The sequence below is a fragment of the Pistacia vera genome, unplaced genomic scaffold (genome assembly GCF_008641045.1).
Source record: "Pistacia vera cultivar Batoury unplaced genomic scaffold, PisVer_v2 Contig104, whole genome shotgun sequence".
Classification (NCBI taxonomy): domain Eukaryota; kingdom Viridiplantae; phylum Streptophyta; class Magnoliopsida; order Sapindales; family Anacardiaceae; genus Pistacia; species Pistacia vera.
Window position 1 is genome coordinate 621,788 of NW_022195071.1, and position 25,307 is coordinate 647,094.

The 25,307-nt window shown below is 35.7% G+C and overlaps 2 protein-coding genes across 4 annotated transcripts; both read right to left on the reverse strand.

The window, feature by feature from the left end:
• Nucleotides 1-7,785: 7,785 nt before the first annotated feature.
• LOC116125762 (secretory carrier-associated membrane protein 1-like) lies at nt 7,786-13,447 on the reverse strand. The gene is made up of 12 exons (XM_031411479.1): nt 13,274-13,447; nt 11,279-11,377; nt 11,084-11,152; nt 10,650-10,683; nt 10,416-10,538; nt 10,099-10,161; nt 9,913-10,006; nt 9,106-9,151; nt 8,949-9,016; nt 8,490-8,538; nt 8,161-8,226; nt 7,786-8,078 (listed from the first exon to the last, which is right to left on the reverse strand). The coding sequence occupies exons 1-12, from the start codon at nt 13,319-13,321 to the stop codon at nt 8,004-8,006; spliced, it is 834 nt and encodes a 277-aa protein (XP_031267339.1). The 5' UTR covers nt 13,322-13,447; the 3' UTR covers nt 7,786-8,003.
• Nucleotides 13,448-14,135: 688 nt separating this feature from the next.
• On the reverse strand, nt 14,136-24,198 carry LOC116125551 (protein STRUBBELIG-RECEPTOR FAMILY 3-like). 3 transcript variants are annotated; one of them, XM_031411268.1, is made up of 17 exons: nt 24,140-24,198; nt 23,547-23,726; nt 23,110-23,239; nt 22,938-23,009; nt 22,337-22,402; nt 22,160-22,231; nt 21,993-22,064; nt 21,832-21,903; nt 21,690-21,755; nt 21,481-21,546; nt 20,120-20,526; nt 19,598-20,022; nt 18,909-19,180; nt 18,181-18,319; nt 15,216-15,352; nt 14,932-15,088; nt 14,136-14,609 (listed from the first exon to the last, which is right to left on the reverse strand). In XM_031411268.1, the coding sequence occupies exons 2-17, from the start codon at nt 23,665-23,667 to the stop codon at nt 14,511-14,513; spliced, it is 2,373 nt and encodes a 790-aa protein (XP_031267128.1). In that variant the 5' UTR covers nt 23,668-23,726; nt 24,140-24,198; the 3' UTR covers nt 14,136-14,510. The 3 variants fall into 3 exon arrangements, with proteins under 3 accessions (XP_031267128.1, XP_031267115.1, XP_031267120.1); XM_031411255.1 differs by lacking the exons at nt 14,136-14,609; nt 14,932-15,088; nt 15,216-15,352 and adding an exon at nt 17,451-17,567; XM_031411260.1 differs by lacking the exons at nt 14,136-14,609; nt 14,932-15,088; nt 15,216-15,352; nt 24,140-24,198 and adding exons at nt 17,451-17,567; nt 23,903-23,992.
• Nucleotides 24,199-25,307: the final 1,109 nt, after the last annotated feature.

Sequence of the window (25,307 nt, forward strand, 5' to 3'; positions counted from 1 at the left end):
GTCGGTCGTGCACCGCACGACTTTTCAACTTCCAAGCCAATTTTCGGTCGTTTCCGATGTTGAAAATCGTTGCCACCACCAATAGGCTCCTTGGATCTTCCTCTCCAAAAAACCCTAACAATCCTGATCTCATTTGCTCACCCATAGCTGGCGATTGAAACTTCTCTACCCTAGGGTTTTTCGATTTTTTATAGATTAGTTATGTTTGATTCGTTCAGTTTTTGTCTTTGTTGAATTGAAAGATGATTGAGAGATGTTTATTTGTAGTATTTGTGATTTGTTTGTTGACTTTCTGGTCGTCGGCACTCCTTAACGCTAGCAGCAATTGTTGACAACGAAAGAGGCTAAGAGTCTGTTTGGTCGAGTGTAACGCCCCACTTGAGGTACGTAACTAATTTATGTTGCATTGTTTGAATGTTTATTGTTTTGCTCTCAATTGAGTTAGTATGTTGTTATTTTTGGTTGGTTGGCCCTTGGTGGATTTGATGTGTTGGTTTGGTTGAGTGTTTGCCCTAAAATTGGTTAAGACTTGGTGAATTTTGGAAGTACAGTCTTCGTCGGGGCGAGGAATAGTCTTGCCGCGACGACGTAGCCCCTGTATTTCTTCGTCGGGGTAAAGAAAGAAACTTCGCCGCAGCGAAGCTTCGGCTGAAAAGTTGGGTGAAGTTTCTAGAGAATTTTTCATAAGGGCAAAGTGACCATTCTACCCCTAATTAGCAGGAAAAGTGGGGAGTGAAATGCAAGAAAATTTCATGGAGAATGTGTTAGAGTTGGGGGTGTGAGTGCAAGGAATTAAAGGATAAAGTTGGAATTTCTAAGAAAGAGTAAGGGCAAAATGGGAATGCATGTGTAAATTATGAGCTAAAAAGGGATTAAGCTTGGTAAACCCTTCATTTCATCACTTTCACCGCCATTCCCATTCATCATTTCCTCTCAACTTTTCATTAATTCTTTCAAGGATTTTAAAGGGCTTTTTGAGTAGTTTGGGTAGAGAATTAATCTAAAGCATCCTAAGGTAAGGATTCTTGCTTTAGATGTGAAATTTATCTATAGATGTGTTGAAGTCTTATAGCATGTTGTTAAAGTTGTAGAGAAAATGTCATTTACCAAAGGAAAAGAGAAGTGCTAATGGAATCACTCCACCACAAGGTAAGTAAATCCAACCGAAGTTAAAGTTTAAGAAATCTTTGAGTAGAGATTTTCTTTATGCATGCATGTATTATGCTTGTTGAGAATTGAGATGAGATGAGTAGAGAGAACTGAGAAGTATTTTGATGTGTGAAGAGAGAGTGAAGTTGAGTTGAAGTTGGAGAGGTTTTGTGTAAACCTTTTTGGGAGTGTTTTCCTTGACAGGAATTATGGCTATATAAGGGAGTTTTCTCCCATTTTGGATGGTTAAAGGGAAGAGTAGAGTTATAGATAAAGTAGAGTTTTTGCATGCACATGAGTTGTTTAATGAAATGCCTAAGAGAAGTATGACCATGAGTAGTAAACCTTAATTCTTGCAACATTGCATAATGACATTTTATGAGTGCATTAATGAGCATGAAAATAACATATGCATTATTTGTGCATTTGAGAAGTGGCTTGAGAAAGAGTAGAGAATTTTGAGTATAAGCTACTTTAAGAGTAAAGAGAAAGAGAGAATGAGCACTAGAGCACAAAAAGAGAGTAGTGCTAAAGAAGAGAATAGAGTAGGTTGTGCGATGGGGAACCCGTGAGTGATAAGTAGAGGTCACGAAGAGTGGAACACCAGGTTCCAGTCGTGCCTCCGGTAAGATGGGGTCGTGACAATCACGAAGAGTGGAACACCAGGTTCCAGCCGTGCCTCCCATAAGACAGGGCCGTGACATTCAAGAGAGAGAGAGAATATGTACTCACGTGGCCAAGGGTTCCGAATCCATGCATAACTGAGTCTGATCGGTAGAGAATGAGTAAAAGTCACGAAGAGTGGGATAAGTTCCCGACTGTGCCTCCGGTAAGATAGGGCCGTGACAATCAAGTGAGAAAGAATGAGAAAACATGAGAAAGAACAGAGAGAGAAAAGTAGAAGTCACGAAGAGTGAGATGAGTCCTAGCCATGCCTCTGGTAAGATGAGGCTGTGACATCCGAAGACAGAGTTAGTAGAAAAGAAATGTGAGAAGAGAAACAAGCAGAAAAATGTAAGAGTAATGTAAGGAAAGAATTAAGAGATGAGTTACAGGGATAAAGTAGTAGAAGATTTACTTACTGAGCGTTATTTATGCTCACCCCATTGTTCTTTTATGTTTTTACAGGATTTAGGTAAGGACACGATCGGATGGACGTCGGCAAGCGAGGAGCAATAACTACACTGTCCACCACATTTTTGATGACTTATGTACATGATTCTAAATTTGTGTGAAGAATATGTATTAAAAAAAAAAAAAAAAAATTTGGGCCCAACTACTTTTGCTAATATACATGTATTTTATTATATGTATTTCTATAAGTATTTTAGTATAAAGCAATTGTTACATTTTGGTATCAGAGCAAGATTTTGGGATTTGACAGTGTACTATTCTCATCGCCACGATATCTGATAGCCGACTGTGTGAGTTAATTCTTTCCTTACTTTAAGTGTTTCTCGAACTGATCACATGTGGTTGTTTTGTAGATGAGGCATAGTACCCGAAAGTGTAGTAAGGGTGTGATGAATGAGGGAGAACCTTCTAACCCACCAGAATCTACGTCTCTTCTCTTGGATGAAGCTAGAATTCAGGGAATTGTACAACAAGTTATGACAGAAAGCCAAGGGAGAGTTGAAACCCCTGTTCGAGTACCGACCACAAGGCAAGAAAGAGAAGGGCCGATACCTCAGATAGTACAGAACAGAGTTGAGCCAATTTATGATCTCCCATGTCAACATCAACCGTTAGAGTTTAAGGGAACTACAGACCCAGTAGTAGCAGAAGAATGGTTTAGGTCCGTAGAACGTACACCAGCTTTGTTTCCCATGATGGATCGGGAGAAGATCCGGGTATGCGAGTTTCTTATTCCGGGGTGATGCTCGAATTTGGTGGGAATTGATAGAAGATATTCATGATGTTGCAGTAATGACTTGGGAAGAATTCAGAAGAGTGTTCGAAGCTGAGTATAGAACAGAGGACCGAGTTCATGAGAAAGTCCAATAATTTATCAGCTTGCGGCAGGGAGTGAAAGAGTATTCAGTGAAATTTAACTCCCTTGCTAGGTTTGCACTCGGAATAGTTAGCACTCCGAAATTGAGAAGAGACAAGTTTGTTTATGGGTTGAAGCCGGAGATAGCTCGTGATATAATGACGGGTGCTGATCCCCCGCCAACCTATAGTGAGGCCTTGAGGAGAGCAATGAAGACGGAAATATTTAAGAATAAAATTCCCCCAGTAGGTTCCTTGACAGAAGGATCAAGTGAGCCATTCTCCGCCCCGCAGATAGAAAAATTTGAGAGTGGGAAGAGCAAAGAAATGAAGAGTAATAAGAAGAAGTTTCAACCTAGGTAGAATAGAAGAGACTGGAGGAGTAAGCGGCCCCAGAATAAAGGGTTTCCTCCTTGTTTTAAATGTGGGAGGAACCACCTAGGAGAGTGTTTAAGGGACCAAAGGGTGTGTTATAGGTGCCGACAGCTAGGGCACTTGATGAGGGATTGTAAAGCTCCTCTCCCATCAGTAGCACAGAGTTCTAGAGGTACTAATGCTAGAGTGTTTACGGTAGCTCAAGGGGAGGCCGAGGCCAGTCCATCAGCAGTTACTGGTCAGTTATTATTTCATGCAGTTCCTTTATATGCCTTAATTGATTTAGGAGTCACTCATTCTTTTATATCTTATGGTATGATAGAGAGATTAGGTTTGAAACCTAGTAGAGTGAGCCAACGCATTAAGATAGAGTTACCTGATGGAGTTAGTGTTTTGACTCAAGAGATGTTGTTAGGAGAGTCCGTGGTGATCCATGGTCGAGAGTTAGCAGTTGATTTAATAGTGTTTGATATGTTTGACTTTGATGTGATATTGGGCATGAATTTCCTAGGGAGGTATGAAGTAAATGTAAAACCCCTCCCTAGCCGGGTACTTCCTAAGTATCCCTTGGCCATTGAGAACCTAGAAAACGCACGTCTAGGAAAGAAGTTTATTTTAAAATCCTATTTAAAGAATAAACTTGTAGTTTAAAACATATATATAGATATATGTGTTTAATTTTTTTTTTCTTAACTATAATAAGTTCATTGTATAATCAAAAAAATATAATTTCCTTTCTTGGAGTAAATTATGAAATCCATAGTAATACTTACTAGAACATACACACTTTTATAAAATTTACTAGCAATTTGATTTCCTTTATTAATACAACATATTTACTCCATTATAGAACATGGACATAATTACTACATTATGANTCCGACAATCAATCTCTACTCCATACCTTCCTAGGAAATCCATGCCCAATATCACATCAAAGTCAAGCATATCAAACATTATTAAATCAACTGCTAACTCTCGACCATGGATCACCACAGACTCTCCTGACAACATTTCCTAAGTCAAAACACTAACCCCATCGGGTAACTCTATCTTAATGGGTTGGCTCACTCTACTAGGTTTCAAACCTAATCTCTCTATCATACCATAAGATATAAAAGAATGAGTGACTCCTGAATCAATAAAGGCATATAAAGGAACTGCATGAAATAATAACTGACAAGTAACTGCTGATGGACTGGCCTCGGCTTCCCCTTGAGCTACCATAAACACTCTTGCATTAGTACCTCTAGAACTCTATGCTATTGATGGGAGAGGAGCTTTACAATACCTCATCAAGTGCCCTGGCTATCGGCACCTATAACACACCCTCTGGTCCCTTAAAAACTCTCCTGGGTGGTTCCTCCCACATTTAGAATAAGGGGCTGTCCGGGGCCGCTTACTCCTTCAGTCTCTTCTCTTCTGCCTAGGTTGAAACTTCTTCTTATTACTCTTCATTTCTTTGCTCTTCCCACTCTCAAATTTTTCTCTCTGCGGGGCGGAGAATGGCTCACTTGATCCTCCTGTCGAGGAACCTACTGGGGGAATTTTATTCTCAAATATCTCCGCCTTCATTGCTCGCCTCAAGGCCTCACTATAGGTTGGCGGGGGATCAGCACCCGTCATTATATCACGAGCTATCTCCGGCTTCAACCCATAAACAAACTTGTCTCTTCTCAATTCCGGAGTGCTAACTATTCCGAGTGCAAACCTAGCAAGGGAGTTAAATCTCACTGAGTACTCTTTCACTGTACTAGACCCCTGCCGCAAGCTGATAAATTATTGGACATTCTCATGAACTCGGTCCTCTGTTCTATACTTAGCTTCAAACACTCTTCTGAATTCTTCCCAAGTCATTACTGCAACATCATGAGTATCTTCTATCAATTCCTACCAAATTCGGGCATCACCCCGAAATAAGAAACTCGCATACCAGATCTTCTCCCGATCCATCATGGGAAACAAAGCTGTCATACGTTCTATGGACCTAAACCATTCTTTTGCTACTACCGGGTCCGTAGTTCCTTTAAACTCTGACGGTTGATGTTGACATGGGAGACCATAAATCGACTCAACTATGTTCTGTACTATCTGAGGTACCGACCCTTCTCTTTCTTGCCTTGCGGTCGGTACTCGAATAGGGGTTTCAACTCTCCCTTGGCTTTCTGCCATAACTTGTTGTACAATTCCCCGAATTCTAGCTTCATCCAAGGGAGGGGGCGTAGATTCTGGTGGGTTAGAAGGTTCTCCCTCATTCATCACACCCTTACTACGCTTTCGGGTACTACGCCTCATCTACAAAATAACCACATGCGATCAGTTCGAGAAACACTTAAAGTAAGGAAAGAATTAACTCACACAGTCGGCTATCGGACGTCGTGGCGACGAGAATAGTACACTGTCAAATCTCAAAATCTTGCTCTGATACCAAAATGTAACAACTACTTTATACTAAAATACTTATAGAAATACATATAATAAAATACATGTATATTAGCAAAAGTAGTTGGACCCAAATTGTTTTTTTTTTTTTTTTATACATATTCTTTACACAAATTTAGTATCATGTACATAAGTCATAAAAAATGTGGTGGATAGTGTAGCTATTGCTCCTCGCTTGCCGACGTCCATCCGACCGCATCCTCACCTAGATCTTGCAAAAACATAAAAGAACAACGGGATGAGTACAAATAATGCTCAGTAAGTAAATCCTCTACTACTCTATCCCCGTAACTCATTTCTTAATTCTTTCCTTATATTACTCTCACATTTTTCTGTTTGTTTCTCTTCTCACATTTCTTTTCTACTAACTCTCTCTTCGGATGTCACGACCCTATCTTACCGGAGGCACAGCTGGGACTCATCCCATTCTTCATGACTTCTACTTTTCTCTCTCTATTCTTTCTCATGTTTTCTCATTCTTTCTCACTTGATTGTCACGACCCTATCTTACTGGAGGCACGGTCGGGAACTTATCTCACTTTAAGAATAAAGAGAAAGAGAGAATGAGCACTAGAGCACAAAAAAAGAGTAGTGCTAAAGAAGAGAATAGAGTAGGTTGTGCAATGGAGAACCTGTGAGTGATGAGTAGAGGTCACGAAGAGTGGAACACCAGGTTCCAGCCGTGCCTTCTATAAGATGGGGTCATGACAGATTTTAGTATAAACTAGTTGTTACATCGAGCTTATGAAAATTAGCTTATAAGCAGTTAGTGCTTATAAGGTAATTTGAGCTTATTAGTATTTGGAATTTAAGTGGTTACGTATTTGATTAAAGTATTTATAAGTGATTGATAAGTAGTTGATGTGTTTGGTAAAATATGGCTTATAAATACATTTTATTATTAAAATGACTAAAAAGGGTACTACATTATTTTATCAAATAATAAATTATATTAACTCAATTTTTTACTATAATATTATCAAATTAAATAATATAAAAGTAAGGTTATATAATGAAATTTTAAAATTAAATATCATGATGGAATTTGAATATAAAAATATTATATTAAGGTTAACTCATTTTATTATGATGCATTTTTAATATAAAAATAAAATTACGTGATGGAATTTTAAAATTAATAATTATATTTGGTCAAAGTAACTTATAATGAGTGTTTATAACCCAAAAAAGAGAAAGTAGGTTTCTCTAACTTATTATTATTATTTGTTTATAAGTACAAAAAAATGATAAACAAATATATCAACTTAATTTTAGAGTTTATAATAGGAGACAAACACCCCCTAAGAAAGGAAAGAGAAAAGAAATGTTGTATTTTCCATCCAAATGGTATTTTAAAAGTTAGACGAGTATGAATTTGTCAATTAACCATTTTTTGGGTGGAAACATGTCGTTAACTCTGCATAGATAGACGGGAATATCAATTGTGTAATTCAATTTCATGTCTTTTGCATTATGTAATTTTTATGTGTTGATGCTGAGCAGTGCGCACCACACGACACCGGTGCTGCGTCAAGCTAACGGAAAGTCTACAAATGAATATGGCCACGGTTAAGCATGGCGATCTCCACTTGTTCTCCTCCAAGTCTCTCCGCCACGGGCGCTCTCTTTTGTTTGAAACAGCATCAAATCAACCATTTTGCTCATCGCTGTTGTATTTGATTGAAATAAAAATTTATATATTTTTCCAGAACAAAGAAATATTAGAAATGTTTTTTTTTTTTTTTTTTTTTTTAATCGGAACACTTTTGTTAATATTATGCAACAGTAATTTGTGCAGAAAAAATTCTAAAAAAAACTCTAGTAGCCTATTCCAATAATTCAAGCATTATGGATTTCTTACTACATTCGAGGGCAAGCCAAGTTACAGCAGAGCCTAAATAAGCCAGTGGAAAAGTGGGGCATAGAGCCTGCGTCTCGACAGAGAGTTAAACATGCAAAAAGTTATATAGAAATTAAATTTGAAGTAATAAAATCTCTTGGACTAGTCCAGCTTAGTATTATCCGACGAGTAAGGTCCGTGTCCCATCTCATAGAGCTGCCATCATGGCCTCACGCTTTATCTCCGCAGCTTTGCCGCTGCCTCGGAAGTACATGTAGATTTGCTGCAAAATACGATAAAAGAGAGAGATGAGGCTCAAAAGACTAATTAATGTTTAATAAACAAAGCAAGTTGGATTATCAAACCTGAATAACCCAGATACTGATAAGTGATTCAATGGCGAAGAATGCAAAACCAACGAAGTAGAATACCTGCAGTTATGAGCCAACAGTGTCAAGCCTTCTAAACGAGGCCATCACAAACATAAACATCTAACAGATCATTTCCTGCCATTCTTGCGACTGATTATTGGGCCACTTACGCCCTTTTAAGATGAATTAAGCATCATAATCCAAAGTACTTCTGCCGCAACTATGCAACTAAAGTAAGCTTTTAGCAGATGCAATATTCTTGTTATTACAATAAAATCATTAGAGAACTCTAAAATGTCCAGTATAAAACTCAGATGACTTACCCCAACAAACGCATTTTCGCTCAAAACTTCTATTGCAGGCAAAATACCTCTGTCCACAGGATGAAATAATACAAACGTTAGCTGCAGAACTAAAAAGAACTACCCATGCTTATATAAATATCCCTCCCACATTAATGCTCAGAAGGAAATATGAAAAAAAAAAAAAAAAAGGTTCTAAATGACAAAGAAGAGATGGTAAAATAAGGTCAGTTTGAGTATAGGCAGAAGTGAATTTGTCGTATTTCTCTTCATGTTGAACAAGAGGACAAATACAAAGTCTGCCTCATACTTGGGGAAGAATAATTCAACTTAAACTGATAACCTGAACTTCATGCGAAAGGTGTCATATCTTCCTTCCACTGCTGTAACATTTTCCCAAAATGAGGAAGATAGACTACAAAATTGTTGCTGAGTACCAAACTATTTCTCTTATATGCAAAGAAATCAAAGATAACTTACGTAAGAGATTTTCCCCTGAAAATAATTGGAGGAGCTACTGAAGCAAAGACACAAAATGCTATGTGCAACTGCATGGATAAAAGAGGAAATATGCGTAAGCCACTTGCCAGAAACATATTCTATTTGCACTAAAAAGATCTACTGTTTGTAAACTTACACTGTAAAAGATGAAAAACCACCCGAACTTCAGAGCACTATCAGTCCTGTAAAAGCAGTTCGTATGCAGTTATAAAGTGGACCCCATGTTTTAAGAAAAAAGAAATTGGAGTTTCACTAACAGCACTTGAAATATATTTACTTCCAATAATACGAGGTCAAATAAATAACCAAGAAGTGGTTCCGAATACAAATGTGTATCATAATTGGCTTGGCAAGAACCATATTTTACATTATTCTCATGAATTCTTATAGGTAATCCAGGTTTAAAGAACAAATGAGTTCAATATAAGAAAGAATCAAAGTAATTTACATCCAATCACACATTGCACATCAGAATATTGGGCACAGACAGAGAACATCAACACAGTAGCTACCAACAAGCTACAATTTCAACAGTATATAAAATATCTAACTAATTCATCAAAGATCATTTCCTTGGTATAATCGTTCAACATCCCTCATCATTCCCATAAAATGATTACAGGGCATTCTTACCTTAGTTTGTCAAATTTACACACTTCCACAAGATGAAGTCTGGGATTATGATTCATTATCTTCTATTTAAGTTCAAACAACAATGCCCAAGATAAAGGAAAACAATAAATGTGAGATTCAGACCCGTGCAGAATTCCTAAAACCAGCCTTAAAGTTCTTGAAAGCAATAAGAATTTACAAAACTGAAAACATGGAATCACTTGAACTTTCAGCAGCGGTTGTTTTATGGTATAAGCTTCATATGATATCCAATATTCAACAGCTCAGAAAGAAACTGAGATCAACTTTGAAATGAACAAAAGGTAAATACCTCATAGCACGATAAAGAGGGCGATACCACAACACATATGATCCAGGAATCCCCGCTAAGCCGTAGATGATAGCAAGAAACCAAATTGTTATATCTACAAAGAAGAAAGTTAAAGAGAAAATCAGTAGATGATGTTACAGTAACTACAATCTGTACCCAATAATAAAGTAAAAGTTCAGAACCAACCTCCCCCTTTGATCCAGCCTATGGTAACAGCAATAAAATTCCACACAAGACAACCAGCCAAACCTACGTGATGTTAAATTTAAGAACTCGTGTCAGCTTACAGCACATTAAAAGATTTCTCTACATAAGCAAGAAAAAAACACAGCCCAATTTAACAAGAACTTGTATTACAAACCACTGCGGCTGCAAGATCTATCTTATCAACAGAAATCCTCAAACGAAATGACAAATAAAAAGGTACAGCATGAGGAAGCATTACAACCAACCCACAAAATTTATTGAAACTTTTAAAATATTAGGAGTTGAAGTGAACATACCCAAAAATGTCGTGAATGCAACATACAGTGTCTTTTGTAGATGGATTGGTATTTCATTTGCGATATCATGATGGATAAGAGGGAAAAATGGTGGCCAATTTTTCTCTTCTATTACAACTCCAGCTGCCAAAACAAAAAGGAAGAACAATTATCGTAACCTACAAGGCAAGGCCTAACCTCATCTTCATCAAAATATACACACATGCATATGCAAAAACAATAAATATGGTATACCACGTGATATTGCTTCTTCTCGCCGTTTCAGTTCCTGAATAACATCGAAAAGACTTGAAGTGAGTTTGTGTAATGTGCCAAAACAATATAAAGGCAGAAAAGACAACATTCAGTGTCCCAATACAACTAAAGAGAGTGAAATAAGGTTAAATCAACATATTAGAAAAACATTTTGAAAATTCAGTTTTGATTGTGAAAATTTGTCAGACGAGTAGAAATAAAGTCAATGAGTAGCTTAACATTATTCCTCAGTTACAGACAATTATGATTAGAAACACTCTCCAATAATTCTTCGAGAAAACATATGCTCATATGATCCTGAAGGTTAGCGAACAATAAAGTTGTGCAACTGATATCAATCTCTTGCCAAATGATCTTCTGCAGAAGTATTTGGATTTATAAGATGGCCATATTTGAAACAGTACAAAAAATACCTGTTCCATCTTCTTCAGTTCAGCCTCTTTAGCTTGGAGCTCCTTCTCCTTTGCTTTTAGATCCTGGAACTAAACAGAATTTATTTATTTATTATTATTATTATTTTTTTTTTTTTTGTAAAAAAAAATGCTCTAATATCACATTCTGACAGCAAATTGTTAAAAGCAAATCAATATCTTTAATGTGTTTAATACCTTTCCAGAATCAAGAGGAATATCAATTGTCGCACCACGATCATAGGGTTCAGAAGGCAGGGGTGTAAGCCTTGAGTTTGCAGGGGAGACACCAGTCTCCTGGAAATTCAACAAAAATAGAAGTTAGCAAGGAAAGATACTGTACAAGCACATATCTAACATCAGTATATCAAACAAACATCAGCACACAACTAACGATGCATAAAATATCAGGCTATCTAAACTCTAACAATAGACACATTTACAAACTTTTAATGAACTTGCTTCCACAGAACAGTCCAATAAAGAAAACAAGCTAAACAAGCAAATGACGAGATTTTAATATGCACTTGGCTCAGAGAACTGTTCAATAATTCCATCCGTGACTATAATTAGGCAGCCTACCTTCACATCAATTACAGCCTACCTTACATCTAGGGAAATATGTGAAACAAGGGCCATATCTCCACTCTCAAGAAAGATGTCAGCTTGTCCTTCTATTATACCTCTCCTTGAGCTGGTATAAGTTTCCTATCATGTTCTGCATTTATAATCTACAGCTTCTTGTTTATTCATAATGTAATAAATAGAGAACCCAATTCCAAATCTCACGATTGAGTTGCAACCACTATAACTTAATGATAGTTTTGTAACTGAAAAAAATGTTAAAAAAAAAAAAAAATTATAACTTCATGGGATTTATCCTCAGAGCCAAGGAAAACAATATGGTGATAAGAGGAAGAATTACCAATTCGTCCTGAGATAATTTGGTTACTGCATTCATTTCTTTACTGTCAACACTAGCACCACCTCCACTACCAACTTATCATCACGAAACCTTTGACAACCAACACTTGCCTTACCCCCTGACAATTTATTTCCTCATCCTACCACTGCCACCATTGACAGCCCCAAATAAACATAATCCTATTACCATCGTCAACAAGTCAGAAATAGTAACTATCAGTACCATCACAGAACCAGCATATTCATAAGTTTCCAAAAATCCACATGCTACTAGAACAACTAACGGATGACCACAATGGAAATGAATAGTTCCCTAGACTCGCTGTCAACCAATTGTTTGGCATTTCTCAAATGCAATCCTACAATCAAAAAGTAGGAACAAGCTGATGAATTTAAGAATTACAGTTAGATAAAAAGCGCCACCACCATAATTTGATTGCTCTGATCCTTTCCCAGCAGCTGGTTCCTGGCATTATAAACTATAAACATACAAGCTCTTGCAGCTCTATAAACAAATCCTTCAGGTCATAACAATGGTGTGAATAAACAGAGTTAAAGTAGATTACAATTTAGTCATGAAGCATAATAAGCCTCCCCACCATTCAAAATATCAACCGAACGTCTAAACAATGTCCAATAACTGTATACTTTATATAATATATTACTAATTTGGTTTTATTACTTGTGTGTTTCAAATATAGTACAAGTGATTCTTATCAGAGAGCACACAACTAATTAAGTTTTAGTTAACATTGGTACGAAGAATTTTTTTTTTTTTTTTTTTTTTTGGGGGGGAGGGGGACGACGAAGAAATTTTAAAGACAGTCACAATGAAATAAGTAATCAGATGTCTATATTGAAACGGCGCGTTAAAGAAGAAGACAAATATAACAAAAGCAAAAGTTCTCAAGTTCCTAATCCATTTATTACTTAATGTGTAAATGTTTTCTTCCTTTGTAATCAATCTCAAACGCTTATAAAAGGTAAGAATCAGAAAGAACTGTAGATTTTCAACTTCCACGTTATCTGAATCCTAAAACGAAACTTCAAAAATTTTCTTTTGTTTCCGCACTTTTCTCAGCAACCAAACTGATCACCAACATCAACACATCCAAAACAAACGAACACAACTCTAAAACAATGAAACGTCAAATACACGGAACAGATCTAACAATTCATAAAAATAAACATTCAAAACCAAAAAACGAAATCTCCAGAATACACACAATGAGAAGAAATAATTCGAATTACATAATGCAAAAAAGTTACCGCGAAAGGATTGACTCCAACGTCGTAGGAGGTATCGTAGCGACTCATGAGAGCGAATCAGAAGATCCAAGAGTAGACGAAAGTGATAGAAGATCCAAAGAAGCGTTGTAAATGATACAATGCAGGTGAAAAAACGCTTTGATTTGAGCGGTTCGTGTCACAGAGAAGCTGTTCGTTTCGTATGAAAATGGAAAGGAAAAGAGAGAATAGTGTTCGCGCGTAATGCATGGACTGGGTTTTATACCTGCCTGATTTGGAAAAAAATCCAATTATATTATAATAGAGGGTCTATTTTCAAACAAAATTAGATTAACTTAGCTTTTTATTTTATATTTATATGGCATTAAAATTTTGGAATGCATGATTTAAATCTATTACTACTATTAGTCGGTAGATATAAATAAGTTTAAAGTACTAAACCCTTCCCAGTTCAGTTTTTATAACGTTACGAATAAATATCAAATAGAACCCCTATGATTTAGATTTTTCTAGTCCTTGTGATTTCAAAAATATCATCAACACCCTTATAAGGGTACTTGTTTAGTTGTTTTAACTCAAATATCAGTTTATCCTCTGAAATTTGAGACATGATTATTTTAATTTCACCCCTCAAACGTTAATATTAACGTCTCAATCTCATCAATATAACGTAATGCAACAACTTAAAGAGTTTTACAGTAGTTGAAAGGGACACAAAATAGCGCATAACACATGATTCTTCCAATAATAATAATAATCTTATCAAATGTATAAAGCTTATATTAACAATAAAACAAACTGGAAGAACCAAAGAAAAAGGTATGTAAATTATGATACACCAAAACATGAGCATTACAATGGTTTATGATACACCACAAACAAATTTGAACATCAAGAATTGGTAACAAATGATAGTATGAAACAATAGGATCAGTACATCTCTGATCCAATGAAGACACTATACCATAGTTTAATCAACAACTGAATCATCACAAACTAATTGACCTCAATAATCTCACTGTTGGGGTTCACAGATCTGTAGCTAATTTACCTTGTAAACTCCGCTTAGGAGTAAAGGTCAAATGCGTAGGATGTGAACTGTGGATGTGTCAGTATGGGCATCTGTTGTAGCCTCTTTACAGTGATTTTTTCTTCTTTTTTTTTTTCTGGTCCGGATTGTTAATCTGGCAGATCAAAATCTATCCAACTTCACCATGATTCCCAAGCTGAAACCACAAGTTTTGTTTCCTAATTTAGGTCAGTCTCCGATTGATTCATTGCTGCGCCGCTCTCTCCGAATCATTTCTACTAGATCCTGGACAACTTCAGACATTGGGGGCCTGAATTCTGGTTCAGACTGCAAAATACATTTTGATGTCAGGCACAGAGACAGGAGAAAAAAAACAGCTCTTTAATTTTACAAGCTTTTTTCTTCACAGTTCAATAAGTAGCAGTCCTAGTATTATCCTTTCAAAGTTAGAGTTGGTTAAAAGAACAATTGAAAAAAAAAAAAAGAGGCCCCAAAATTTTCAGGCTTCTTGTGCTCAGAGCATTCTCTTTTGACTCTTAACAGAGCCTAACTAACAAGTACAACATTTTCTGGAACCCAAAAACAGGTTCCAACCAAGATAACAGAAGTACTTATTAGCAACCCATAGTTAAGAATGAAAAATACTCACCTGAACACAACGAGAAATAATGTCAGCAAAGTGTGATAATGATTTAGCAGGGTATTCTCCATTAAGAGAAGGATCAACCATCCTAGATAATGCATCAATGTCATGAAGCTGGGGAATTGCCCATCTCACAAGAAATTGCTCCCCTCGATTTCGTGTCCTACAAAACATAGTTAAGAAGACAATCCAGAAACTGATAAGAAACAGGAATTCAATTTAAGACAGTGAACTAATGTCTGAGAAATAATGGCACAAAATCATAGACACAATATGGTTCAATCTCTTACCTGTCATATGATTTCCGGCCTGTTAAGAGTTCTAACATAACTACCCCAAAGCTATAAACATCACTCTGACAAGTATAAATTCCTGACTCGAATTCCGGAGCTCCATAACCATAAGCTGTTAGCAGCTGTCCTGACAACTGAAGTAAAATAGTGTCAGACATGATAGAGCTTAATAGCCAGAAACAATATGAAGAAAAAGAAATTCATTTTGCTCATGAAAATCAATTTTTGTGGTTTCCATCATGGCAAAAAACTGACAACTAACAAAATATCACAAAAATTTATGCAAATAATGCTTGTAAGGCTGATATATCTTGATAATTCTTCGGAATCTCCACAACAAAAGCAAGAAGCCAATTCCCCTAGTATGGAAGAAGCAAAGTGTTGTATCAAAAATATGAGCCATTTATGGTGATAGATAATAAAACCAACAATTTTTTTTCTAAATCCAATTCAGTTTTCAGGAAGTCCTAATCTGGGGCAGATGGCTCTCAATCAAGAAAAAGACATTTGATAAATGGTTGCTTCCTTCCAAAAGTAGAAGAAACCCAAGAAATCATGCACAAAGGTGTAGACAACATGAATATATAGGTCCTCGACATGAGTGCCACAGTAGAGGAACTTGAAACTTAAAATGGATTGAAACTTAAAATGGATTGAAACTTAAAACTCAACATATCTTTTATCATCGAAAAGTGACAAGGAAAGATCAATAGTCAAAAAAGCAAAGTTGAAAGAACAGAAGAAAAATCATACAAAGAAAAGAACCTGACGGCTAGGACATTCAAACCTGTACATTCTTGTTTTATTGAGATTTAAATCAAATTAGAATCTAATCAGATCCAAGGCTTTATTTTTTTAGCAACCTTACTCTACTATCAGTAACAAGTAAGAAATATTTAAATTCCTTCAACAACATACTTCCTAAATAAGCTACTAAAGCTTAAATATAAATTCTCCATCGTTCTGTCTTACCTGACTGACAGCACCCGATGAAATCAGAGGAGCCAAACCACAATCAGAGACACGCACAGAAAGATCATCATCGAGCAGAACGTTGAGTGACTTGAAATTTCGGTGTACAATAGGCGGCTGACAAATCTCATGCAAATACCTGATCAAATAAAACATTTGAAGGAGATCACCAATTGAAAGGGTGCATACTTCAATAACAACGTAAATATAAAACAAGAATAAAGCCCACCTATCATACAGTAGAAGTAGAAGAATAATAGAAGAAGATAGAAAGGTAGATAGCGCAGATAGATAAAAACAACCGTTTTAATTATTTCAATTCATTTGATATTATCTGCCCAAACACATTTAACTCTATTTATAGAGAGACCTAATCTACTCACATATATACAAGTCTCCGTCAAATAAATAAGATAAATCTTACCAAATAAGATAACTAAAACTAAGTAAAATAATGTTATCAAATAATAAAACAAAATAACAATAATAATAATAATTTCCTAATTAAAATATTTCCTAAAATATTGAAAGAATTAAGACCCTTTGGTTTACAGAATGTCACTTTTCATTCTATCTTTAATAAACTTTTGCTATAGTTTGAAACTGAAATGTTAGTGAAATTCCCGTTTGAACTGACCAAGAAGTTGAAATCTAAGAAATGAACCCATTCAAGCTGTAAAGTTAACAAGTAGGTGCAGAAACTGCCAGCTTAAAGTTTTCTGACTCACTCTAATGCTCTAGCAGCTCCAAGTGCCATCCTAATGCGGGAGTTCCAAGAAATATTTCTTTTTACTTCATCATCTGAGTGTAGCAGATCCTGCAGTGTCCCATTACTGCAATACTCATAGATCAGAAGCCTTTGTCCATGCTCTGCACAGTAACCCTTGAGCTCGACAACATTAGCATGTCGGATTCGGTCAATGTCGTTTACCAATTCAAGAAATTCGTCATCCTTCTGCTGACTTGAGGCCCTCTTGTCCAGTTTCTTTACCGCAAGTAACTGAAGTAGCATCCAAAAAGATCACACATTAGACAAAAGCCATTCTATTTGTATATAACATAGAATAACATGCTCAAAATGATAAAAGAGAAACCATATGAAAGAGAAGCAGGTATATAAGATTGAAAAAAATTCAAGCTGCTACCTACAAACTCAAATCACAACTTTCAGTTGAGGATTTGTTGGTAGTAAAANAAACAATATGAAGAAAAAGAAATTCATTTTGCTCATGAAAATCAATTTTTGTGGTTTCCATCATGGCAAAAAACTGACAACTAACAAAATATCACAAAAATTTATGCAAATAATGCTTGTAAGGCTGATATATCTTGATAATTCTTCGGAATCTCCACAACAAAAGCAAGAAGCCAATTCCCCTAGTATGGAAGAAGCAAAGTGTTGTATCAAAAATATGAGCCATTTATGGTGATAGATAATAAAACCAACAATTTTTTTTCTAAATCCAATTCAGTTTTCAGGAAGTCCTAATCTGGGGCAGATGGCTCTCAATCAAGAAAAAGACATTTGATAAATGGTTGCTTCCTTCCAAAAGTAGAAGAAACCCAAGAAATCATGCACAAAGGTGTAGACAACATGAATATATAGGTCCTCGACATGAGTGCCACAGTAGAGGAACTTGAAACTTAAAATGGATTGAAACTTAAAATGGATTGAAACTTAAAACTCAACATATCTTTTATCATCGAAAAGTGACAAGGAAAGATCAATAGTCAAAAAAGCAAAGTTGAAAGAACAGAAGAAAAATCATACAAAGAAAAGAACCTGACGGCTAGGACATTCAAACCTGTACATTCTTGTTTTATTGAGATTTAAATCAAATTAGAATCTAATCAGATCCAAGGCTTTATTTTTTTAGCAACCTTACTCTACTATCAGTAACAAGTAAGAAATATTTAAATTCCTTCAACAACATACTTCCTAAATAAGCTACTAAAGCTTAAATATAAATTCTCCATCGTTCTGTCTTACCTGACTGACAGCACCCGATGAAATCAGAGGAGCCAAACCACAATCAGAGACACGCACAGAAAGATCATCATCGAGCAGAACGTTGAGTGACTTGAAATTTCGGTGTACAATAGGCGGCTGACAAATCTCATGCAAATACCTGATCAAATAAAACATTTGAAGGAGATCACCAATTGAAAGGGTGCATACTTCAATAACAACGTAAATATAAAACAAGAATAAAGCCCACCTATCATACAGTAGAAGTAGAAGAATAATAGAAGAAGATAGAAAGGTAGATAGCGCAGATAGATAAAAACAACCGTTTTAATTATTTCAATTCATTTGATATTATCTGCCCAAACACATTTAACTCTATTTATAGAGAGACCTAATCTACTCACATATATACAAGTCTCCGTCAAATAAATAAGATAAATCTTACCAAATAAGATAACTAAAACTAAGTAAAATAATGTTATCAAATAATAAAACAAAATAACAATAATAATAATAATTTCCTAATTAAAATATTTCCTAAAATATTGAAAGAATTAAGACCCTTTGGTTTACAGAATGTCACTTTTCATTCTATCTTTAATAAACTTTTGCTATAGTTTGAAACTGAAATGTTAGTGAAATTCCCGTTTGAACTGACCAAGAAGTTGAAATCTAAGAAATGAACCCATTCAAGCTGTAAAGTTAACAAGTAGGTGCAGAAACTGCCAGCTTAAAGTTTTCTGACTCACTCTAATGCTCTAGCAGCTCCAAGTGCCATCCTAATGCGGGAGTTCCAAGAAATATTTCTTTTTACTTCATCATCTGAGTGTAGCAGATCCTGCAGTGTCCCATTACTGCAATACTCATAGATCAGAAGCCTTTGTCCATGCTCTGCACAGTAACCCTTGAGCTCGACAACATTAGCATGTCGGATTCGGTCAATGTCGTTTACCAATTCAAGAAATTCGTCATCCTTCTGCTGACTTGAGGCCCTCTTGTCCAGTTTCTTTACCGCAAGTAACTGAAGTAGCATCCAAAAAGATCACACATTAGACAAAAGCCATTCTATTTGTATATAACATAGAATAACATGCTCAAAATGATAAAAGAGAAACCATATGAAAGAGAAGCAGGTATATAAGATTGAAAAAAATTCAAGCTGCTACCTACAAACTCAAATCACAACTTTCAGTTGAGGATTTGTTGGTAGTAAAATGTGAAAACTGAACACAAAATTTCATATTTTTTGTGATATGAATTAAAAGATCTGCAAAAAGACTAGTGATAGCAATCCAGAGAAAGAATAGAACAAAACTGATGAAGAAAAAGTTGATATCACAAATAGTTTTCAAGGTAATGAGAGCCCAGGGTAGATTAAACAAACAATACACACAAAGAACATTGTAAAAATTAACTAATATTCAATTGAAAATCGTACCTTTCCATCAGGAAGCTGTGCCCTATAAACACTCCCCAGCATGCCAGAACCAATAAGGTTTTCTGGAGAAAAACTGTTAGTACATTGCTGAAGCGATGCGATGGTAAATGATCTAGCAATAGTGGAAAGATTCGCTGTTTTTGTGGAAGCTTTTGTCGTAGTTACTTCAGCAGGAACAATTGGTTTTGCAATGACCTTCTCAACAACAGGTGGTGGAGGAGGAGGTGGAGGGGGAGGTGGTGGAGGAGGAGGAGGAGGAGGAGGAGCCATAAACCTCATGTCTATCTCATAATCATCCTGTTTTGGTATTGATCCCAGCCTTCGGCCATCTCTTTCTTGTTCATTCTGTGACTTTGCAATTGCTCCCATTCTTCCCATCTCTAATCGATGATCGTCCTTCGGCTTCACAACTGCTTCCTTTGGAGCTGTTCACAAAATTTTCCACTCAACAAATTAAAACATGACATTGCAACAAATAATTTATATTAAACTGAATATCAGACTAAAAGCCAATTTATTTGCCTTTCTCCATTTGATTGGTGGGTTGTGCCAGTGGCTGGTTATCCCTTGGCTCTTCTCTATTGCCTCTATATACACCTACTTGTGCTTGATGCCGCTTGAAAATCTCCTCCCTTCTTCTGCTACACTTTGGCATTAAAAGCAAAAATGCTAATGCCAAAATTATAAACAACATCACTCCTGCAATTGATATCCAAACAACCCTTTTAGTCGTTAAAAATTTTTTCCCTCCAGATTTTGATTCTTCTGAAGAAGATGGCCCGTCAGCCTGTTTTCCAGGTGTGTGTTGAGAAGGTGGTGACCCAGAGACTGGTGGTGTCCCCAAAAGTGGTGGTGCTGGTGGTGGTGTTACTGCAGATGTTGGTGGAGGTAGTGGAGCAACAGTAGAATTAAATGAGTTCCCATCTTTTCTGCACAGTGTATCTCAATGTCAGAAAAGAAAGCATAAACCATATAGTAATACTGAAAGTTTTTAAACTACACAAAATTTTGCCACCTATTCCATTAATAATGTATGACATAATTCACCAAATCCATATTATGAAAACATAACATACTACATATCTTTAAAACTTTACACTCAAAAACATTAACGGTGTTAATTGTTATCTACATAATTCATAAACTCAAACAATTGTAACCCAAATATAGAACAACACAAACATCTATGCTATGCTATATTAAGTAATCACTTGACCCAAAGCTTAAACTGACAAGGGCACAGTCGCACAGACAATAGTATTAAGCTCTAAAATGGCTGTTTCAGAAACCAGATTAGGGCACATATCAACATTGCAGCAGTAAGTACCCATAAATTATCCCAACCAGCAAGTTATAATGAAATGAATTCTAATATCAACATCACTATTTACTTGCATGAATGCTGGTCTACCAAGAGTACATCAGTTCACGGTTTATATATCTCATCATTGTCATTTCCACGAGGTCATGAAGTACAAATACCTTTATAGAACTACGTGATTCAATAGACCACCTTCACAACTAAAATTAATTGTTTTTCAGATTACAGGAAGAAATCAAAGTAAAATGGGATAGAAGAACATTCATTTTCTAGATCCATTTTTGCTTACATGTTCTGAATCATGTGGCCAGTTTGAGAAACAGGCGATTGCATTTAGTTATAGTAACTGTGGTGCCTCAAATAAATATATCTACTGTCAACATTTTACCAATAATTACTAATTTGATGACCTTTAAGGGAGCTTTTAATGTTACTTGAAGAAATCAGCAACACACACGTTCCATGAGTTTGGCAACATCATTAAAATTACTTTTTTCTTCATTGGACATCATATTTAACAGCATAAGTCGCATACACAAACCAAAACACTTATGACTCTCACCTGAAATTTGGGATCTGCAACAACTTATCAGGTATGGGCCCAGAGAATAGGTTATTCTCAACATTCCTGTGGAAAAGGGGGGCAAATATAAGTTGGAAAACATCCAAAAAATTCTCAATACCCTAGAATATTGCTCTTGAGATTGTAAACAACTATATAAATTAGCAATTTATCCGAACAATCAGATGAGACAAGGTTGAGAAGAGTACAAATCTCTCAATGGAAGATCTTGTAAGACATCAAGGGTGCCAGACAGCTGATTGTTCTGCAAACGTCTGCCAACTGAGATATTAGCTATGACGATTAAGATATAATAGGTAGAATACAAATAAATTCGTCAAAGAGACTCACAGAGTTGTCAGTTGTGACAAATTTTCCAGAGACTGAGGCAGTTGCCCACTCAAATTGTTACTAGATAAATCTCTGCATAAACATAAGTGGCACCATCAACCACATATAGCATGCAAATTATAAACTGCAAGCAAAAAATTTGTCAATTTCAATGAACCTACAGATTGATCAATCCTGTCAGGGCTTCAAAGGAATCTGGTATTTCTCCACTTAAAAGATTACTGTTCAGAGACCTGAAAGGAATAAGGAGATGAGGATTAGGAAAAAATTAAAAACTGAAAGAATTTCCCACTGAGCATCAAAACAATAATATAGTAGGAAAAATTACATGTCTGTCAGTATAGTCAAAGATGCAAGAGAAGTCGGTATGCTACCAGAGAACTGATTAGCTGAAAGAAAACTGACAAAAAGGTAAAGACTATTATAACTTTTGCATAAGAAGGTGAAAAGAGCAGGTTGAACAGATATGGTAAAACATTCTATTCCAAAGTTGGGAATAACATACAAGTTTTGCATGGTAACAGGCAAATTGGACGGGATACTGCCCCCAATATGGTTGTTGCTTAAATCTCTGAAAAAAAAAAAAAATGAAACAATAATTAGGGACAATATCTTCATATATATCAACAGAAACATTATCATACATTTCAAGTGCAATATATTATTATCCAATACAACCCCAAAACAAAAACACCTACCACCACTGTACCTCACATTGAGTTGGTCAGTCGTGGAAAAATCCAAATCAAACCATCAAAATTTTCAGAAAAGTAAATGAAAGGTATACTTCACCCAGCCAACTAGTTCACCAGAATTCTAACTATCTAATCAAGAAAATAAATTAACTAACTTCAAAGTCTAAAGTCAAGCAAATTCTTGACTTCCCTAAAATGTCCTATATCTAAACCAATATAATTGTACCATTTCACTTGCCTCTTGCCGCAGACAACTGCCAGAATACATGCCAAAGTTATCCTTTTGCCTTAAAAAATTCTCCTTAAAATAAACATCCTAACGGACCCAAAAATGTCACTGAAAGAATGACTGGACTCTTTTACCTTTAGCAGTGGTGGTGGGAACAAAAACACACAAACAATCCCACTTACATTGCTTTGATGGAAGCAAAGGCATTCAAGTTATTGCCCAGTTCTCCTCCTAAATTAGCACCATTAAGAACTCTATAAGATCAAAAAGAGGAAAAAACAAAATGTAAGAGATGAATGTTTACATCGCCAAGAGATATTTAAAATGCAAAGAGTACAGTAGAGGTTGCCATACATCTTCATTATATCTGAAGCATTACAAGTAACACCTTGCCAACTTTCACCGCATGGGTCTCCCCCAGTTGCAACCCACCCGGGAAGTTGAGGGGAACCCAGTGCAACGTATAAGTTATTAATCGCTGCAACTGATTCAATCAAACCAATGCAAACAAATTAGATTCCAAACTCCATTTAGTATACGATAATCCTCAAAACAACTGTAAATAACCAAACACAGATCATTCAAATATACATTTAAGGCTTAAGATTCCAGCACAAGTCAAATGAGAAAGGAAACAGTGAGATATAAACCTGCGCACAATTGAGTTGACGTTTTGAGTTCAAAACAGCATAAAAATTAAAGAGAAAAAACATCAAGACTACAATGTCATGTCATCTTCTTAGCACAAAACAGAGAAAAGAAAAAGCTGAAAAGCCAAAAACCATGCTTACCATCACCGGGATTAGTAAGAGCATCCGAAATTCCAGCTGCCCAGATCAGCATAAACCCCACAAAAGCCTCTACATAGATCTTCGAATTCATACACTCTATTTTAGATCTCTCCATCCCCATTGATCACAAAATTTCCTGTTCTACAACATTAGCTGAATCTACACTCTCCAATCTGAAAACTAAACCCAACAAAAGCTCATAATCAGTGATCTATACTTGTAATGATATTATAAATTCACAACAGTTCAAGCTCAAGCCACTTCCGAGACACAAAAAATAAAAACAAAAGAAAAAGAAAAGTTTTACCAAAACACAAAGATGTTCAAATAGCAAAAAAATAAAAAAATGGACTTACGAAGAAGAAGTAGAAGAAATGCTAAGCGTAATTGAAGTAAATAAACACAAGAAGAAGGAGAAAAGTAAAAGACTTTTAGAGAGTGAGGATTTAAAATGAAAAATAAGAAAAACTTAAGAGGCTAAGATCAATGAATTATGCCAAAGAAGAGATATAGACGTAAGCCAAATATAATTACATCAGAATGCATAAAAAAATATTCATAATATTGAAGAATTAAAAGAAAAGAAAGTAAACCTGCTGCGGAAAGAACTGGAAATAAAATAAAAGAAGAGAAAAAGGCTACGAAAATGTAGAGAGAGGGAGATGAACTAATGGAACTATTTTCTTTCTGCTTTCTATCTTCCTTTCCACTGTTTTTCTCTCTCTCCTCTCTTCTCTTTTAGTTACAATGAAAGAGTGCGTGCAAGTCATACATATCTTCTTCCTATTTATCACATTGTGTCCACGCGCTGTGAGCTTCAGTGAACTCCATCCTTTTCACTTGGTGGTTTGAGTGCGCGTGGGGGTGGATGGTGTTGAAAGGCAGAAAAGAAATAAACGGTGGTAATTGTCAAAGCCGCCAGTTTCCGAACACAGAGAGTTCACGTGCTTTGCCGAATGATTGGCATGGGCTTTCTGTATTAATTTTGCTTCATATGTTATTTCCTTATAATCAAATTTTTAAAATCTCCGTTTAACATTTACTGATTTGGGCCAACAGACAAAAAAGAGGGAGGAGCCCATTGGGCCAAATGACCGTTACAGGGAATTGTCATTATGTAGGTGGTGGATGATAAAATTCCAAGTCAGAAAAGCCACTTTTTTTACTAAAGCAAATTTCTTTTATCCCTTTCAACGGACAAAAAGAAAGTCTTAAAATATCTTATAATAAAATAGTGGGCTTTGAAAGGTAATTGCTCTTTAATCTTTTTTCTATAGCTGTCATTCATCAATCCTTGTCCCACCGACCAAATTACTCTAAACCCCTCTTCTTCTTCTTCTTCTTTTTTTAATTTATTAATAGTAAAGTATAAAGTTATTATGATTCTGATTAAGAATCTTCCGTTTTTTTTTTTTAATATTAGGTTATTGTAAACATAGATGAATTTGCATTATTGTTTTGAAAATTTTGAGATTATAAGTAGTGAAATCAAAGAGAGGTGGAGAAGAGGAAAATAGTGATAATCACTGGTCTGAATGTCACAGAAAATCAAGTTTAGATTGACGTTATGACAACAATTGACATGAAAAAATAAATGTAGGGGAATAGATGATGGTTGGCCACATCTTATATGGGTTTAGCCATTAATAAATAAGATAGATATATGGTTAAGTCACTCTCGACTGTCGTTTAAATATTTGATATTAATATCTCAGTATATAATAATTAGTTATGATTTCGTATTTTTCTCAAGCTGTCACA

What these genes read in the sequence shown, in the direction of transcription:
- LOC116125551 (XM_031411268.1), bottom strand. Translation starts at nt 23,667, where the DNA reads ATGGGGATGGAGAGATCTAAAATAGAGTGTATGAATTCGAAGATCTAT. An exon ending in CACCAATCAAATGGAGAAAG is followed by an intron (nt 20,023 to 20,119) that starts GCAAATAAATTG and finishes TTTTGTGAACAG; the next exon opens with CTCCAAAGGAAGCAGTTGTG. An exon ending in GGCCGGAAATCATATGACAG is followed by an intron (nt 15,089 to 15,215) that starts GTAAGAGATTGA and finishes TATGTTTTGTAG; the next exon opens with GACACGAAATCGAGGGGAGC.
- LOC116125762 (XM_031411479.1), bottom strand. Translation starts at nt 13,321, where the DNA reads ATGAGTCGCTACGATACCTCCTACGACGTTGGAGTCAATCCTTTCGCG. An exon ending in AGAAGAAGCAATATCACGTG is followed by an intron (nt 10,539 to 10,649) that starts GTATACCATATT and finishes TTGTTTTGGCAG; the next exon opens with CTGGAGTTGTAATAGAAGAG. An exon ending in TCAGTATCTGGGTTATTCAG is followed by an intron (nt 8,079 to 8,160) that starts GTTTGATAATCC and finishes CGTATTTTGCAG; the next exon opens with CAAATCTACATGTACTTCCG.